The sequence below is a fragment of the Mus musculus genome, chromosome X (assembly GCF_000001635.26).
Source record: "Mus musculus strain C57BL/6J chromosome X, GRCm38.p6 C57BL/6J".
Taxonomy (NCBI): Eukaryota; Metazoa; Chordata; class Mammalia; order Rodentia; family Muridae; genus Mus; species Mus musculus.
The window spans coordinates 4,188,931-4,208,657 of NC_000086.7; the positions used below are offsets into that span (position 1 = coordinate 4,188,931).

The 19,727-nt window shown below is 39.8% G+C and overlaps 1 protein-coding gene and 2 pseudogenes across 1 annotated transcript; 2 read left to right on the forward strand and 1 right to left on the reverse strand.

Annotated features, from left to right (window-relative positions):
• Positions 1-19,727, reverse strand: part of Gm14362 — a 222,809-nt pseudogene that overhangs the window by 41,312 nt on the left and 161,770 nt on the right.
• Gm14356 (predicted gene 14356) lies at positions 3,928-4,795 on the forward strand (annotated as a pseudogene).
• Positions 7,646-9,605, forward strand: Btbd35f28 (BTB domain containing 35, family member 28). The gene has a single exon (NM_001085543.1). It carries the CDS (start codon positions 7,731-7,733, stop codon positions 9,225-9,227), a length of 1,497 nt encoding a protein of 498 aa, NP_001079012.1. The 5' UTR covers positions 7,646-7,730; the 3' UTR covers positions 9,228-9,605.

The following is a 19,727-nucleotide window of genomic DNA, read 5'->3' on the forward strand; positions in this document are numbered from 1 at the left end:
ATGTATCTGGAGGATATCATCCTCAGTGAGGCAACCCAATCACAAAAGAAGTTACTTTACATGCACTCACTGGTAAGTGGATATTATCCCAGAAACCTAGAATAACCAAGATACAACTTCCGAAACAGAAGAAAATCAAGAAGGAAGAACAATTCATGGATATTTCATTCCTCCCTAGAATAGAGAGTAAAGTATCCATTGAAGGAATTGCAGAGACAACGTTTAGAGCTAAAATGAAAGGATTGACCATCCAGAGACTGCCCCACCTGGGGGTCCATCCAATAATCAGCCACAAAATGAAGACACTATTGCATATGCCAGCAAGATTTTGCTGAAAGGACTCTGATATAACTGTCTCCTGTGAGGCTTTGCCAGTGCCTGGCAAATACAGAAGTGGATGCTCACAGTCACCTATAGGATGGAACACAGGGCCCCCAATATACGAACTAGAGAACATACCCAAGAGCTGAAGGGGTCTGCAAGCCTATAGGTAGAACAACAATATGAACTAATCAGTACCCCCAGAACTCCTGTCTCTAGCTGTATATGTAGCAGAATATGGCCTAGTTGGCCATAATTGGGAAGAGAGGACACTTGGTTTAGCAAACTTTATATGCTCTAGTACAGGGGAAAGCCAGGGTCAAGAAGTGGGAGTGAGTGTGTAGGAGAGCAGGGCGGGGGTGGGTATAGGGAACTTTTGGGATAGCATTTGAAATGTAAATGGAGAAAATATCCAAAAAAAAAAAAAAGAAGAAAAGAAAAAATCGAGAATCCCCAAATGGGACCTCATAAAATTTCAAAGCTTCTATAAGAAAAAAATATACTACCAAGAAGACAAAAAGGCCTCTAACAGATTGGGAAAGCATCTTTACCAATCCTAAATCTGGGATAGGGTCTCATATCCAATATATACAAGGAACTCAAGCAGTGGAACTCCAGAGAAATCAAATAACCCCAGTAAAAATGTGGCACATACCTAAACAACGAATTCTCAACGGAAGAATACCAAATCACTGAGAATCACCTGAAAAAAGTACAACATCCTTAATCATCAGGGAAATGCAAATCAAAACAACCCTGAGATTTAACCTCAAACAAATCAGAATGGCTAAGATCAAAAATTCAGTTGATAGCAGATGCTGGCGAGGATGTGGAGAAAGAGGAACACTCCTCCATTTCTGCAAACTTGTACAACCACTCTGGAAATCAGTGTGGCAGTTCCTCAGACAATTGGGCATAGTTCTATCAGAAGATCCAGCAATACCTCTCCTGGGAACATACCCAGAAGATGTTCCAAGTGGCAATAAGAACACATGCTCCACTATATTCATTTATTTGTAATAGCCAGAAGCTGGAAAGAACCCAGATGTCCTTCCACAGAGGAATGGATACAGAAAATGTGATACATTTACACACTGGAGTAGTACTCAGCTATTAAGAACAATGAATTTATAAAATTGTTAGGCAAATGGATGGATCTGGAGGGTAACATCGTGAGTGAGAGAACCCAATCACAAAAGAACTCACATGATATGCACTCACTGATAAGTTCTTATTAGCCCAGAAACTTAGAATACCCAATATATAATTTGCAAAACACATGAAACTCAAGATGAAGGAAGACCAAAGTATGGATACTTTGCCACTCTTTAGAATGGGGAACAAAATACCCATGGAAGGTGTTAGAGAGATAAAGTTTATTGCTGACATGGAAGGAAGGACCATCAGAGTCTGCCCCACCTGAGGATCTATACCATAATCAGCTACCAAACACAGACACTATTTGCGTATGCCAGCAAGATTTTGCTGACATGACCCCGATATAGGTGAGGTTATGCCAGTACCTGGCAAATATAGAAGTGGATGCTTAGAGTTATCTACTAGATGGAACACAGGGCCCTTAGTGGAGGAGATAGAGAAAGTACCCAAGGAGCTGAAGGGGTCTGTAACCCTATTGGAGGAACCACAATATGAACTAACCAGTACCCCCTGAGCTTGTGTCTCTAACTGCATATGTAGCAGAAGATGGCCTAGTAGGCCATCATTGGGAGGAGAGGTCATTGGTCTTGCAAAGATTATATGCCCCAGTACAGGGGAATGCTAGGGCCAGGAAGTTGGAGTGGGTGCGTTGGAGAGCAGGACAGAGCAAGGGTATAGGGGACTTTCTGGATAGCATTTGAAATATAAATGAAAAAATATCAAATAAAAATTTTGTTAAAAAGCAAACAAAAGATTAGAAGGTAGACATAATCAAATCAGGTTTGAAATCAATTATGTTTAAGAAAGAGCACAACAGAAAGAATCAATGAAACTAAGAGTTTATTTAGAAAATCAGTAATATCAACAAATCTTTATCCAAAATAACTAACAGTCAAAGAGTACATCCAAATGAAATAAATCGAACAGACACTGAGAAAATCCAGATAACCATAAGAATATATTTGAAAAACCTGGACTCCAACAAATTGGAAATATCAAAAGAATTAGACGATTATTCTATATATATACCACATGTGTTGATAACATTTTCAAGACAGTGAGAGTGAAATTGAAGAAGGTATCAGAATATGATAAGATCTGCTATATTCATGGATTAATAAAAATAGCAAACTAAAAATTACTATCCCGCCAAAGCAATCTACAGATTCAGTGTAATTCCCATCAAAATTCCAACACAAAATTTTCACAGATGTTGGAAGGACAAATTGCATCATCAAATGGAAGCACCAAAATTCCAATAGAGCTAAAACAATCCCAAACAACAAAAGAACTGCTGGAAGTATCACTATCCCTGCTTTCAAGTTATAATACAGAGGAAGTATTTCTTGCATGCTGAAGACATATGGATTCTGTTTTTGAATCTAGAATAATAAAAGCAAAATTATATTGACACAAAACCAGACAGATTTATTGAACATGAAACATAATTGTAGACATAGAGAAATCGTTACAATTATGGGCACCTTCTTTTTGATAAAGAAGTCAGAAATACACACTGCAAAAAGGACAACTTTGGCAAATGGTGCTGGTCACAGGAATGCAAATAGATCCACTTAGCATCCTGCCCCCCAAAAAAGAAACCCACAAGAAAATCAAAGACCTAAACATAAAACCAGAGACACTGGTGTGATAGAAGAGAAAGTGGTGAATAGCATTGAACTCATTGGCACGGAAGACTTTCTAAGCAGAACACCTTTAGGCCAGGAAGTGAGACTTAAAAAAAAAAAACTAATAAATGGTACCTCATGAAACAAAAGGGCTTGTGTAAAGCAAAGGACACTATCGCTCCATCAAGAAGGCAGCTTACAGAATTGGAAAATATTTTCACCAACTCCACATCTGATAGAGGACTAATATGCAAACTATATAAAGAACTGAAGATGTCAAGAAAAACAAATCATCCATCTTAAAAATTTGATGTTGATCTAAATAGAATTCTCCAATGAGGAAACTCAAATAGTTGAGAAACACATAAATAAATGTTCAGCATCCTTAGCCATCTGGGAAATGCAAATGAGAACTACTTTGAGATTTCATTTTACACCTGTCAGAATGGCTAAGATCAACAACGCAAGGGACAGCTCATCCTGGGGATACAGTAAGGGGCACATTCATCGATGGTGGGAGTCAAACTTACACAGGTACTATGAAAGTCTGTGTGATAGTTTCGCTGGAAAATGGGAAAAGATCTACCCAAAATTGAGGTTTGCCACTCTTGGGCACATAGCCAAAGGATACTTCATCCTACCCAAGAGATATTTCCTCAACTGTGCTCACTGCTGCTCTGTTCACAAGAGCCAGAAACCAGAAACAACCTAGATTCCCCTAAAGAGAACATGGATAAAGACTGTCTAGTCTGTTTCCTCCCACTAGCACAGGTTTCTAGCAGCTCCTCTCTTGAAGGTTCACACTGACCACCAGTTCTCCCTGGATGATGATTTAACTGCCTTCCTTGTTAACAATGGTTCTGGTCTGGGAAATGCCTGGTTTGCTGGTTATGATGCTCCAGGGCCATCTACCCCTCCATTATGGGGTTGCCCTAGGCACCAGGGCATCACGATGGGTAAGAGACAGAAGGACACCTTTGTGGATACTGAGGCCCATTGCAAGAGAGGCATCCTGATCCTGAAGTACCCCCATTGGTCATGACATTGTCACAAACTGGTTCAATATGGAGAAGATCTGGCACCAAACATTCTACAACAAACTGCATGTGGTCCTCCAAAGGAACACTGTGCTGCTCACCATTCCCCCTAGAGCCCTAAGGCCAACTGTGAAAAGATGACCCACATCATTTTTGAGACTTATAAAATCACAACCATGTAAGTAGCCATCCAGTCTGTGCTGTTCCTCTAGGCCTCTGGTCATACCACTGCGATTTTGATGGAGCCCAGAGATGGGGTCACACAGAATGTGCACATCTATGAGATAATGTGCATATCTCTGCTCTCCTTGTGCCATCCCGTGTCTGGACCTAGCTGGCCTGTACCTGACAGCCTACCACATGAAGTTCATGACCACATGTGGATATAGTTCACCAAAAAGCTGGGAGGGAAATCATGCCTAATATCAGAGAGAAGCTGTGCTATGTTGCCTTAGACTTCCAGCAAGAGATGGCCACTGATGCGTTCTCTTCCTCAGCAGACAAGAGCTATAAGCATCCAGGTCATCACTATTGTCAATAAGCAGTTCTGCTGCCCTTAGGCTTTTGTTTAGCCTTCCTTCTTGGGTAATGGAATCCTGTGGCAACCACAAAACAACATTTAATTCCATCATGAAGTGTGACACTGACATTCTGTACATTTATAAATGATATTCAGATTTCTATAATCTCCCTAACCTTTCTCGACTCCTGCCCACTTCTACAAACCTTTTAATCCCCCTAGTTCTGTTTCAGACATTGGTTTTGTTTGTTTGTGTTTGAGAATCCTAGAGTTTAACTAGGATTATCAGTATGACCATGAGCTCAAAACTCTTTCTTGGAGGCCAGATGCAGGACACTGGATCTGGATCACTGGATGTATGGAAGATAAGGATTCTCTCTCCCTCAGAACCCACCAATATTTCACCAAAGGAGGGAAAAGTTGAAATGGTCATTTCCTGGCCCATTATTTACTGTGGGGAGGTTTTAGTCATGGGTAGACTTTACATATACTCACAGGTGTTGGGAAGTCGTGACTGCACAGGTGGTCCTGTAGTGAAGAAAACAGATTCCATAGCCCTCCTCTTTATGGTCCAGTTTTTATATATTTTCTGCTCCTTTTTTTTCCTCTGAAGATCCATGAGGGTTCATGCCTAAACAAGATAGTAATACCATTCAGCCATCTCTTACTATCGTGGTTTGAGCAGTTATGCATATTATTCCTCACTGTAGTTTATTGCGAAAAGGGGTTCTCTGAATGAATCTTGAAGTAGAATTTCCCCTAGATATAAACATAGATACTTAGAAGGGAGCTTGACACCTTGAGACTTTACATAAACAACAGTAATAAATTCTCCCCTAGGGCCAAAGGCATTTTCTATCCTCCTGTGGAACTGGCCTCAAATCTAATCACAGATACACTGGCTATCCCTATAACAGTGATGTCACTATTGTGTAGCTGGACACATCTTTCTTGGTAGATTGGTATTGTACATCATAAGGTTCATATCTGGGTAACTCTGTTGATGCCATTACTCTGCCAGCATCCTGAATAGCACAATCCAGAACTATGAAATCTAACTAGATGGAAGGAAGTTTTCAGTTACATGCCAGCTCAATTTCTCTATATTTTACAACCTCGATGTGGTTTGTCTTTTGTAGCAGGGTCTTATCATATATTCATGGTAGGCAAACAGAAAGAGTGTGAAGAACCTGTATTATTTTCAAGATTTCTGAGAACTTCCTGAACATACCTGGCATTGGGATTTTTTTTTTTCGCTTGATTTTCAGCAGCAGTACTATGTAGACATACAGGCCATCTACCAGCTAAATATGTGTCTTTTGAGACTTTATCAATTTTATTATAAACAGTAAGTTTCCATGTGGATTTTCAAGTATATCCTTAGCTTTGTTTATCCCCTCATCCCACCAGCTTTTCTACCCTATCTCTACTTAAAATTTCCTCATAGGTTGAATATTCATATTAGTGATTGTACAAGTAATGGGCTTATGAGAGGACAAACACTTTCACAACTTAAGCATTTCTGGGAATCTATTAGAGAAAAAAAGAATCAATATAATAATCTATCAAAAGGAGGTGGCCCTTGAGTGGGGTAAAATGCTCATGTTGCAACTGCAAGCCAATACTGATACTGACACTGTCAGGATCATACTTCCTAGTAACATTTATTGTGGTGAAACCTTCACTCTTCTCACAGATTATTCTTGTGATATCATCTAGGCATGACTAAAAGCAAACAAATTAAGGAATGTGACTTTTTATTACCCCTGAAACTATTATGAACTTAAGATTTCTGATTTCTTTGGAAAGTCGGGTACATTATATGGTGATTCTCTGGGAGAGAAAGGTTAAATGATGTTTTGCTAAGGCAGACACTGGTGAAAGGATGCTTTGATACTGAAGATGCACATGAAAGAAGGTTTGGCTGAGGCCAACACATGGGTGACAGGATGATTTGCTGAAGTAGACACAATTGAGAGGATGTTTTACAGAGGGAGATACAGGTTAGAAGATGTTTTGTTAAGACAGACTTGTGAGAGGAGATGTGGTGTTAAGAAAGAATATAACTATGACCTCACAGACACTTGGAGGAGTGTCTTGCATTGGTTCACCTTGCTCTGCCTCCATAGACTTTGCTGGCCAGGCTCTGGGAATGGATTGCCAGCACAGAGGAATAAAAAGAAATATTTAAACATTTGACTTGGCTTCTTACAGATTGCAATTTATTAACAGTAAGGAGTCCATATAAAGTTAATATGTAAATGCAAATCAGTAAAACAAAACCATAAAACACGCATACATATGCAAGTTAAACAAATAACTAGATTTATAAGGAACTTTTAGAAATATATATATATATATAGGCAAAGCATACACAGAAATTGTTGACATAGGCATACAACTACTTGCATGAAATACTTCTCATTAATCCTAATCAAAAGAGGCTAACAATAAAATTAGCAATAACAATGTTTACTGTTTATATTGGCAAAAGCAGTTAGAAAGTGATTATCTCAAATACTACAGACATTTGAGTGCTCATAGTCAAGGGTCAAGGGTTGGAATATGTACAATCTTAAACACACATCAGGATGAATTTGGCCTGGTTGTTCTCTTTAAGGAAAAGAAAATTCAGATGGCAAGGTTGAAAAACAAGGTGAACTAGGTTCTCCAGTTTGATGGAGGTCATCTTCAGCAAAATAGTGTGGCCCATTTAGAAATAGTGGGAGAAGGGAGAGGTGAGGGGAAAGGAGGAGCAGAATGGGAAAAGGAAAGGAAGAAGGAATTTAGGAATAATGGAAGGGAGGGAGGAAGGGAGATGGGAGGATGGTGGGGCAAATGTGCAAGGGAGGAAGGGGAAGGAAGAGGGAGAGGGAGGGGTTGCTATCAGGAGGCGGGGCCTGTGCTCAGGCAACACACATGTGGACAATGAAGAATGCCCTGCCTTCTCTGTGACATCAGAATCTGTAGTAGAGAAACCCAGAGAAGTCTAGGCAGGACTGGCAGACTACAGCAATGCCTCAACCAAGAAGCCTCTGCGAGAGCTTGTTCTAGGAATTTTCATCAATGGGGCTTTTAGTCAGCAGGGTCTTGAGATGCAGGGATTCCAGTCTGTTAGAGCCACAGCCAGAAGCCATAGCCGGAGCCAGCTACATTCCTGGCAGTCGCAAGCGAAAAAGAAACAGTTTGGAGGAGTTGGCAACAAGTTCTAATGTTCATGGACCTCAAAACCAGGGAATGTATCCACATCAAGTTCTCAACTACATCTACTGGAAAAGGGTTAAGATCTCATCTAATGATGCTTATCAAAACTTATTTTTGGACGGGCATGATAGCGACATTAAAATCCGTGCTCTGGGAAGAACATGGTGTTTACACAAAGTATTTTTATGTCAGTCAGGCTACTTTGCTAACATTCTCAAAGGTACTTGGAGAGAATCACACCAAGGTGTTATAAATCTGATCATTAAGAATGAGGATATTGATACCCGATCTCTGCATTTTGTGTTTGGTGCTTTGTACACGGATGCGGATTTGTCAATAACACCTCTGGAAGTTCCTCAAGTTTTGGCAGCAGCATGCCTGCTTCGGGTGGATCGAGTAATTCAGCAGTGTGAAGGAATCATGAAAGAAACTATCAACAGGAACACTGTGTGCTCCTATTATTTGGCAGCAGAAACCTATAGATTAAAAGCTGTAAAGACGAGATGCTTTGAATGGCTTCTTTGCAATTTGATGGTACATCCAAGTGTGGCACTTTACAAGAAAGTAGATTTGAAGTTGATGTATCTTCTAGCACTGTCTTCTGACTTACTAGTCATGCAAAAGGAGATTGATGTATATACCACACTAAAAATATGGATGTTCCTTTATCTTAATCCATGCTGGAACGGAACCATGAAACAGCTTTTACAACACGCAAACAACTGGCTTTCCACCCACATGGCATATGTTGATAACATCAGTTTTCTTGAAAGTGAAGAAGGACTAATATTTCAACCCGTGTTTAAAAAGCTGAGATTTCAGCACATCATCTGTGACTTGACTTCCACAACTATTCTTGAACAAGATCGACTAATACCTATGGCATGGTTGTCACCCATTTACAAACAACAGTGGTTGACTTTGCTGCGAACACAAGAATATGGGGTAATTGGACCACAAGTTATCAATGAACAAGAACTTGAAGAATGCACCATGAGGTGTGGTACAATGATCCCCAAAGATGGAAGATATACTTGGAAGTGGTCAGTTGGACGACTTGGCTTTCCTTTACGTGTGACCTTTACCAGGCAGTGTGTAATTTTAAGGCAACGGTGTCAGAGGTGTGATGGTTCTGCTTGCCACAACCATATCCGAAATGTCATATTCAGAATAACTTTGGTGTGTTTTGATTCCAACAAAAGAGTAACTTTCAGAAAGACAACAGGTTATAAAATCCTCACCTTTGAATATAACGAGGAGCAAATTGTAATGAAATTGGATAGTGATGCACTAACCTTCCCTATGTGTATATTCTGCAATTTCCTTTTTGTAAACCTAGGAAATGCAGAAAACAAGTAATCTTATCAATTATTAGACTGTAAGCATTTTACAAGTATTGAATGGCTCATTTAATATGAAGGCTGTGTAATGACTACAGTGAGGAAGACCCAAAACAAATTCAATATTCTTTGGAGTCTAGTACCACCAGAAGTGATTGCTTCCCTCCATCACCTTATTTCCATGTATTTCTGAAGAAAACCTTTACTTCCAACAAAGTATTTGTCAAATCAAATAAACCTAATCTTCTGATTTAAATTTACCATCGAGATCCAAGCTTGGAATGGAAAGAAGAGACTATATTTGCAAGGTAAAACATCTCAGTCAACTTGTTAAGTAGATTTGGCCCTAGCTAAAATTGAGACAAAATAAAATCATGCCATTGTTGAAACTGTTGTGAACCAATGCATTCATTATGTCATTATTATAAGACGTAAATCATTGGTTAAAAGGGAATATTTGAGATTACTCTCTGTGTGGGCTTTCAAATAACTAAATAATGTCGTTTGGGTTTGGAAAACATTTACTGCTGACTATGTCTAACTAACTATATATGCACACATACAGACATTTATCTTATACTTAAATTTCATGCCCTATCTTGGATAAGCAAGGGAATTATATATGCAATATATTTACATAGAACTATATATACTTATGTAATATATTTATGTATTGATGTAAGGGTAAATACCAAGAATCCAATTTTTGAAAGGGATAAACAAGATAGGAAATGGAAAATAGGCCTTCATGATACCTATCATTTGCTATCAAGGTATGAGCTGTATCATAGTATACTGATCAATTTCTCTGCCTTAATTTCTTTTACTGTTGCAGTGATTTTATGTTTTTAAAAAGACCTTATGAAATCACCTTAGGGGCAACAGTTTCAATTATCTCAGACTTTGAGTCTCTAGGCTTCTGCGGCAGGAGGTTGAAGAAACTGGTCACATCACACCTACAGTAGAAAGAGATCACCTTAATGCAAGTACATCAATAACTTTCTCCGTTGTGTAGAGTTCAAGATTAGAGTCAAGGAATAGTGCGACCCCGGATAGGTAGGTCTTCCCAAGTCACTTTATGCACTCAAGATAACCTCCAACAGGCATTCCCAGAGCCTGGACTCTCACATGATTGTAGATGCTGTCACAATTCTTCCTCTTGTCAACATGATACAGGAACACACCACTTTTAAGCCATAACCTAACAACCTTTGGTCTTCATAGGTTCACAACCATGGCATGGTACAAAATTCACTGTATCCAACTTTGAAAGTCCCATAAATAGTTCCCTTGTTCAATGTGGCTCGTTCTGTGCCAATGCCATGATGATTTTACTACTATAGCTTTGTAGTCTAATTTGAACTGGGAATGGAGTCCCCAGCAGTTCCTTTTTAATTCAGGATTATTTTAGCTATCCTGAGTTTTCATTTTATTTTCTAGATGAAGCTGAGAGTTGTCCTTTCAAGGTCTTTACCTTATTTCTCTTGGTTACTAGGCCTCATGTGCTCATGATGCCTCCTAAGTTGACTAGGCTTCACCTATGTCTACTAGTACTCACATGTACACCATGGCTCATATGGATATTCCAGTTACCCACCATTACTGGGCCTCCCATGCATGCCAGGTACTGCAAAAGCCTTTCAGTCCTTCCAGGCTAAGGAAGCTAGAAACGTTTACCACATCTCCAGTGTTTACCAACCCTCTCAAACTCACCCAGCCACCAGGGTACTAGGATCCACCTGATTACAAAGCCTTCCATACTCTCCAGGCCTCCCTTGGTTAATGGCACTCACTTGCTTGCCAGGCCTCACATGATTACTAGGCCTCACTTGGCTACTAGGCCTCAAGTGGTTTCTAGGTTTTTCATGGTTTTGAGAGCTTCCATGTATACTAAGCTGCTCATACTAACCAGGCTTCCCCTGTACACCTGGCCTAACCTGCCATCCAAGACTCTATTAGTTACTGGATCTCCAATGCTTCCTGTGCATTTTATGCTTGCTTACCAGGCCTCTCACATTTACATAACTCACATCCTTACTAGTCCTTCCAAGATTTTCAGGTCTTTCTTTGTTACTAGGTCTTCCATAGTTAGTAGTACATCCCGTTCTTTCTCAGCTAATCATGCTGTCCATGCCTCCTAAGCTTCCCAGGCCTCCGTGGCATTCAACTTTGCCAAATAGTTCTAGACCTCCCATGCTTTCCCTATCTTCCATGAGTTCTAGCGTTTCTGTGTTTACTAGGCCTCCTAATTCTGACTAAGCTTCTCTTGCTCACTGAGCCTCCTAACTTTTTCAAGAATCTCAAGCTAACCAGACCTTTTGTGTCCATCAGATACCCTATTTGTACTAGGTCTCCTATGTTTCCAGGTCTTCTCTAGGTTCTAGGACTCTCCTGCTTACTAGGCTTCCCCATGCTTGGATCCATCTCATCCTTGGCAGTCCTTTTCCAGGCCTCACAAGCTTAACACTCCTCTGATGTATTTTCACACCTCCCAATCCTTCTAGACCTCCAGGGCTTTCCCCATCATTTTTGGATTCTAGCATCCCCAGGCTTAGTAACCCTGTCCTTATTCACCAGGCTTCTAATGCTTATCACACCTCCTAAGCTTTCCAGGTTCCAGGGCTTAGCAAGCCGCAAGTTTTTCTCAGAACGCCCATGCATCCGAGGTCACCCAAAATTAACAGGTATTCCAGGGAGCCATAACCTGCTTGGTCACAAGGCCTTCCACATTCTCTAGGTCTCCCTAAGTTACTAGACCTCATTTGTGTACCAGACCTCACATTTATATTAGACTTCATTTGGCTTCTGTGCTTTATAAAACTCTAATCATTATTGAGACCTTCTATGTGTACTGAGATACTCATATTACCCAGCATTCCCATGTACATCTGGCCTAACAGGCCAAGTAGGACTCCCATGGTCCCTAGGTCTTCCAATTGCTGCCAGGATACTCAAGAATTCCAGGACTCCTAAGATTCCCAAGCCTCTCAAGAATACCCGGTTTCCAATGGTTATCAGACCTCCCATCCTTAATAGGCCTCCCATGCTTTCCAGGTCTTCCTAGGCTTCTAAGACTCCCATGCTTACTAGACCTCCCCACATTGGAGGTTGCTCATCCTTATCAAGCCTGCTGACATTTCCAGGCCTCTCAGGCTTACCGGGCCTGCCATGTTTATAAGACTTGCCATCCTTACCAGTCCTTCCATAATTCTCAGGTCTTCCATGGGTTCGGGGAATCTCATACATCCCAGGCTTCCCAATGCTTATAGGCTGCTCATGCTTACCAGACCACCTAAGATTTCCAGGCCTCCCAGGTATGACAGGCCAAAGAAGTTTTTTTCAGACGTTCCATACTTTCTAATCCTTCCATGCTTTTCAGTGTCCTTGGGTTCTAGGACAGCCATGCGTCTTGGGACTGCCCATGAACACCAGGCTTTCTGGCTTAATAGGATTACCAGGTCTTCCATATTATAGAAACTCTCATACTTAAAAGATTTCCCATGCTTTCCAGGTATTCCTTGGTTTATGTTTCCCATGATTACTAGGTCTGTCCATGAGAGCCAGTCAACTAAAACTTACCATGCTTTCTTTTTTTGCAATTGTATTGCTCTTTATTTTTTATATAATTTAAATATAAATCACATTTTTGTTCCTTTAGGATAATGAAGTTTGTATTTTCTATTATATATATATATATATATATATATATATATATATATATATATATATATATATATATATATTACATTTCAAATGTTATCCCCTTTCCTAGTTTCCCCTCCAAAAATCCACTATCCCCTCCCACCTCCCCCCGCTCCCCAAACCAAACACTCTCATTCCTGGTCCTGGCATTCTCCTATATAGGGGTGTAGAGCCTTCACAGGATCAAGGGCTTCTTCTACCATTGATGACAGACTAGGCCATCTTCTGTTACAAATATAGATAGAGCTACAAGTTCCACCATGTGTTTTCTTTGAATGGTGATATAGTTCCAAGGAGCTCTAAGGGTAATTGTTAGTTCATATTGATGTCCTTTCTATGGGGCTTCAGTCCCCTTCAGCTCCTTGGATACTTTCTCTGGCTCCTTCATTGGGGACATTGTGCTCCGTCCGATGGATGACAGTGAGCATCCACTACTGTATTTGCCAGGCACTGGCTAGAGCCTCACAGAAGACAGCTATATTCAGATCTTGTCAGCTAAATCTTGCTGGCATATGCAATAGTGTCTCGGTTTGGTGGTTGTATATGGGATGGATCCCTGGGTAAGGCAGTCACTGGATGTTCCTTCCTTCCGTCTCAGCTACAATCTCCATCTTTATAACTCATTCAATGGGTAATTTGTTCGCCATTCTAAGAAGGAACCAAGTATCCACACTTTGGTCTTCTTTCTTCTCGAATTTATGTTTTTTACAAATTGTATTTTGGATATTTGAAGTTTCTGGGCTAATATCCACTTATCAGTGAGTGCATATCATGTGTGTTCATTTTTGATTCGGTTACCTCATTCAAGATGATATCCTCAAGATCCATCTATTTGCCTAGGAATTTGATAAATTCATTGTTTTTAATTGCTGAGTATTACTCCATTGTGTAAATGTACCACATTCTCTGTCTCCAATCCTATGTTGAGTGATATCTGGGTTCTTTCCAGCTTCTGGCTATTATAAATAAGGCTGCTATGAAACATAGTGGAGCATGTGTTCTTGTTACAAGTAGGAATATCTTCTAGGTGTATGCCCAGGAGAGGTATTGCTGGATCTGCTTGTAGTACTATGTCCAGTTTTCTGAGGAACAGCCACACTGATTTCCAGAGTAGTTGTAAAAGCTTGCAATCCCACCAGCAATGGAGGAGTGTTCCTCTTTCTCCACATCCTTGACAGCATTTGCTGTCACCTGAATTTTTGATATTAGCCATTCTGACTGGTGTGAGGTGGAATCTCAGGGTTGTTTTGATTTGCATTTCCCTGATGATTAAGGATGTTGAACATTTTTTCATGTTTTTCTCAGCCATTCAGTATTCCTCAGTTGAGAATTCTTTGTTTATCTCTGTACCCCATTTTTAATGGGGTTATTTGATTTTCTGGAGTCCAGATTCTTGAGTTTTTTGTATATATTGGATATTAGTCACCTATCAGATTTAGGATTGGTAGAGACCCTTTCCCAATCTGTTGGTATCTTTTTTGACAGTGTCTTTTTCTTACAGAAGCTTTGCAATTTTATGAGGTCCCACTTGTCAATTATTGATCTTACAGAAAAAAAGCATGGCTGTTCTGTTCAGGAATTTTTTCCTCTGTTCCCATCCGTATCTTTAAGGCTTTTCCCCACTTTCTCCTCTATAAGTTTCAGAGTCTCTGCTTTTATGGGGAATTCCTTGATCCACTTAGATTTGAGGTTTGTACAAGGAGATAAGAATGGGTCAATTCTCATTCTTCTACATTATAACCTCCAGATGTGCCAACACCATTTGTTCAAAATGCTGACTTTTTTCCCACTGGATGGTCTTAGCTCCCTTGTCAATACTCAAGTGACCATAGGTGTGTGGATTCATTTCTGGGTCTTCTATTCTATTCCATTGATCTACCCGGCTTTTGCTGTACCAGTACCATGTAGTTTTTATCACAATTGCTCTGAAATACAGCTTGAGGTCAGGCATAGTGATTCCACCAGAGGTTCTTTTATTGTTGAGAATACTTTTTGTTATCCTAGGTTTTTTTTTTTTTTTTGTTATTCCAGATGAATTTGCAAATTGCACTTTCTAACTTAATGAAGAATTGAGTTGGAATTTTGATGGGGATTGCATTGAATCATTAGATTGCCTTCAGCAAGATAGTCATTTTTACTGTATTAATCCTGTCAATCCATGAGTATGGGCGATCATTACATCTTCTGAGATCTTCTTTGATTTCTTTCTTCAGAGACCTGAAGATCTTATCATAGAGATCTTTTACTTCCTTAGTTAGAGTCACACTACGGTATTTGATATTATTTGTGACTATTATGAAGGGTATTGTTTCCCTAATTTCTTTCTCAGCCTGTTTATCCTTTGTGTAGAGAAAGACCACTGATTTTTGCGTTAATTTTATATCCAGCTACTGCACTGAAACTGTTTATCAGGTTTAGAAGTTGTCTGGTGGAATTTTTAGGGCCACTTATGTATACTATCATATCATTTACAAATAGTGAAATTTTGACTTCTTCCTTTCCAATTTGTATCCCCTTTATCTCCTTTGTTGTCTAATTGCTCTGGCTAGGACTTCAAGTACTATATTGAATAGGTAGGAAGAAAGTGGGCAGCCTTGCCTCATTCCTGATTTTAGTGGGATTGCGTCAAGTTTCTCTCCATTTAGTTTAATGTTGGGTACTGGATTGCTGTATATTGCTTTTATTATGTTCAGGTATGGGCCTTGAATTCCTGATCTTTCAAAGACATTAATCATGAAGGGGTGTTGGATTTTGTCAAATGGTTTGTCAGCATCTAACAAAAGGATCATGTGATTTTTGTCTTTGAGTTTGTTTATATAGTGGATTATGCTGATGGATATTCATATATTATACCATCACTGCATCCCTTAGATGAAGAGTACCTGATCATGATGGATGATCATCCACCATACCGATGTGTTCTTGGATTTGGTTTGCAACGATTTTATGGAGTATTTTTGCATTGATATTCATAAGGGAAATTGGTCTGACGTTCACTTTCTTTGTTGGGTCTAGTTATCAGAGTAATTGAGGCTTCATATAATGAATGGGTTAGAATACCTTTTGTTTCATTTTTGTGAAATACTATGAGGAGAATTGGAATTAAGTCTTCTTTGATGAATATGAAGTGCCACTCCTTGTCTTTTTCGATAACTTTGGGTTGGAAATCGATTTTATTCAATATTAGAATGGCTATTCCAGCTAGTTTCTTCAGACTGATTTCTTGGAAAATTTGTTTTCCAGCCTTTTTCTCTGACTTACCATGCCTTCTAATTTTGTACTTCTCCTAGGCTTACCAGGTCTCCCATGTATATCAGACCGCCCATCCATAGTAAGGAAGACTTCAGATTTGGCTAGGCTGTAGATAATGTATTTTATGCTGCACCATCTCAGTATGAGCTCCTGATTTCAACACTGTATCAAGTATTACCACAGAAACAGTGCATGTGTATTTTTATTTGATCTCCCTTCATTCCCATGCCTTTGGAAGCAGACTTCTGAAAAAAAAATCATCTTTGATGATTTTTCTATCAACTCTATCTCCCCTACTTGACGATTTGCACTCCCTTAGATACCATCTGGTAGAGATTTGCAATCAGAATCAATAATCCTGGTGATGGTAATAAGATCCTATCCAGGATTTAAACGTTTGTACATTATGAATAGATATTACATAGCAAAGTGTGAAATACAAAAATAAGTATACTTTTGTGTTGATTTGAATAGGATCAAATAGATAGAATCTCTTATGTATTATGTGGAAGCAGTACCTATCAATAAAATGCCTATGGTCAATGAGGTGAGGCATGATTGGAAGGTGTGACATCTGGATGGGAGAGCTAAGATTCTGGAAAATTGTCAGGACTGAAAGATTTGTCACAATCACTGAAGAAAACATTCCTATGAAAATGAGGAGAGGTAACCAAACACTTGGTTTGGCTTAGAATACAATAAATGGATAGTTAAGTTATGAGCTATTTGGTGATCATGCCAAAGCTTCTGGTCTAGGCACTTATTCAGAAATAATTCAGTTTCAAGAGATGTTACTGTCAGAACAAAGGAGAAAGGTTCATCTCTACAGGAATAGCCCCAATAGTCTCATCTGATTGAATACTTGGTCGTTAAGGACTGTTACTATGAGAAAGTATGTTGGAGTAGGAGTGGCCTTGTTGAAGGAAGTATGTCACTGTCAGGACAATCTTTAATGTCTCCTATACCATAGCTATGTCAGGTGTGGCACACAATCTTCTTCTGCTGCCTGTGGATCAAGATTTTCCAGCTCCTTCTCCAAATTCACACCTGCCTGCACACAGCCATGCTTCCCACCATGAGAATAATTAATTAAACTGCTGAATCTGTGAGTCAGTCGCAATTAAATATTTTCCTTTATAAAAACTTCCTTGGAGCTCGGTTTTGGTAGTGCATGCCTTTAAACCTAGTACTCAGAGGAGGTAGAGGCAGAGATGGAGGTAGAGGCGGAGGCAGAGGCAGAGTCAGGCAAATCTCACTGAGTTTGACCTACAGACTAAGTTCCAGGACAGCCTGGGCTACACAGAGAAACCCTGCCTGTAACCCAGACACAGACATAGTCACAGACATATAATAGACAATAACACTGACAGAGACACAGACACAGAGTCAGAGACACACACACTCTCTCTCTCTCTCTGTCTCTCTCTCTCTCTGTCACACACACACACACACACACACACACACACACACATACACACACACTAGGTGCATCTCCTTCATGAGGGTAAAGGTGTGCTTACATTTCTCCTCCTCTCAACACGTTAAATTCTATAAACGTGCAAACATAGGGCATAGGACACATTAAACTTGTCCTGACAGTGACATACAAGCAAGCAAACAAACATACTACCTTGCATTATTTCATACTCAGAGGGAAGCATCAGGAAGAAAAGAGCTGGCTAATCTCAATGAACATGCAATGGAAAACTGATAATAGGGTGGACACCAAAAAATAGAAAAGAAGAGCCTCCAATGTTCCCTGATATTTAGAGGGTATATGACAAAGACGAATGCCATTTAAATAGTGCTTTTCCAGAAAGGAAGAAAATGACTTAGCTTTCATCCCTAAACTGAGTGAAGAAATATAAAAACCTGTGAATTCCACCAACTTTTCTTCCCACAATCCTTTAAGAATAAATCCTTTCACATGCTATTCTATCTTCTACAGACAAGCAACTGGGCTGTACTCCACCTAAGCACCATTTTAGTTGTTATGTTGTGAATTAGTGTTTTAGCAGGGAGCACTAGGCTGGCTTGAAATTGGTCACAAAAAGAAAGGAAGGAACATAAGTAGGAAGGAAGGAAGGAAGGAAGGAAGGAAGGAAGGAAGGAAGGAAGGAAGGAAGGAAGGTAGCTCTTGCTCTGCAGAAATTCTAAGGAAAGAACAGGTATTGGGCAAGAAAAAAAACAACTCAACTTCATAGTCGACTCCTGAGAAAATATCATTTTGACTAAATTAGGAAGTTAGGTAGAAAAGAAGTGTCCTGTGTTACTTAGAGTTGGCCCCAGAATGAGAAGATAAAAAAGGTTAGACTACAATATTTCAAGCTTTAGTAGCTAGTGATGAGGATAAACTGAGGGAGAAGTGATGAGGTTTTACATACTTGAACAGTCATGATGTGAAAAGCTGCTGTAGAGACCAAGGGATGCAATTGCAAATCCCTGGTATGTGCCCGTCAATCATTCAGACAGTGGACTAAGATTAATGTTGCTGCTCTAAATATTTTAGTCACAAGTGGGCAAGCTATTATGAGAATTAATACCAGAAGAGAACATTTCATCTTTAACACCAAAAGTTCCTTAGCTTTCTAGCAGTGTCTGTTGGTTTTGCTTAGCTTCTGAAACACTCCCCAGCTGGTGGCTTCTGAACATTGAGTTTCAGAAGGTTGCAGAACCTTTGAGAGACGGTGCTGTAGGAAGTGGTTATTGCCATGCATGCCTCTGGCTTTGTTTATTTTCCTTTCTTTTATTGCATTTATTTGTTGGTGTGTGGGAAGGACACTTGTGGGTCCCTAGGATTGAACTCAGGTTCATAGGCTTAGTGGAAAACAACTTTATCTGCTGTGCCATTTGGCCAGCATGGGCTTTCAGGTTTTGTTTTGTTTTTTTTTTAATAGCTTCGACTCCAATTTGTTCTCTCATTCTTGGCTGCTGAGCATAATATCACCAACTACTTTACCTTGTGCCACTATGCTTACCCTTGTCCACCACACTTATCTTTGACTTATGAAAGAAAATCCATCCTTCCTCCCACTAGTTGCTTCTTGCCGGATACCTAGTTCCAAGAGTAGAAAAAGTAATGAATGCAATACACAAAGAGAAAATCACCATCAGTCCCCGACAGAACATTGAGTTCTGTTGAGATTTTCCTGAAGATGGATGTGATCTCAGCTGAGTTGTAACAAAGCCTTTCAACTCCTTTCTGTCTTCCTGCCTTTCCTTCCTAGTAGCTGCTTCCCTGATTCACCTACCATCTGTTTTCTCAGGCGTGGACAGTTTGCTTTTGTTCTCCTTGCCCCTTAATAATAAAAGTGAGCATTAACAGAGAATCTGCCTTACAAGTCAACAGGAAAGAGAAATAAGTGCATCTCCATCTTGCAAAAAAAATTATGTAATGCTTTTATATCAGAGTGGTAGTGGGAAGAGTAATGGAACATGAATGTTCAGACAGTGGAAGGGAGGGAGGGCACTGGAGGTAGAAAGTTACTGTGGGGATGGAAGTTAGAAAGGTAGTATGAGACTCGAGCCCTGAGGAGAATCGCCAAAAGGAAGGATTAGAGAATAT

Excerpts from the sequence above, each read along its gene's own strand:
- Btbd35f28 (NM_001085543.1), top strand. The coding sequence starts at position 7,731 with ATGGGGCTTTTAGTCAGCAGGGTCTTGAGATGCAGGGATTCCAGTCTG.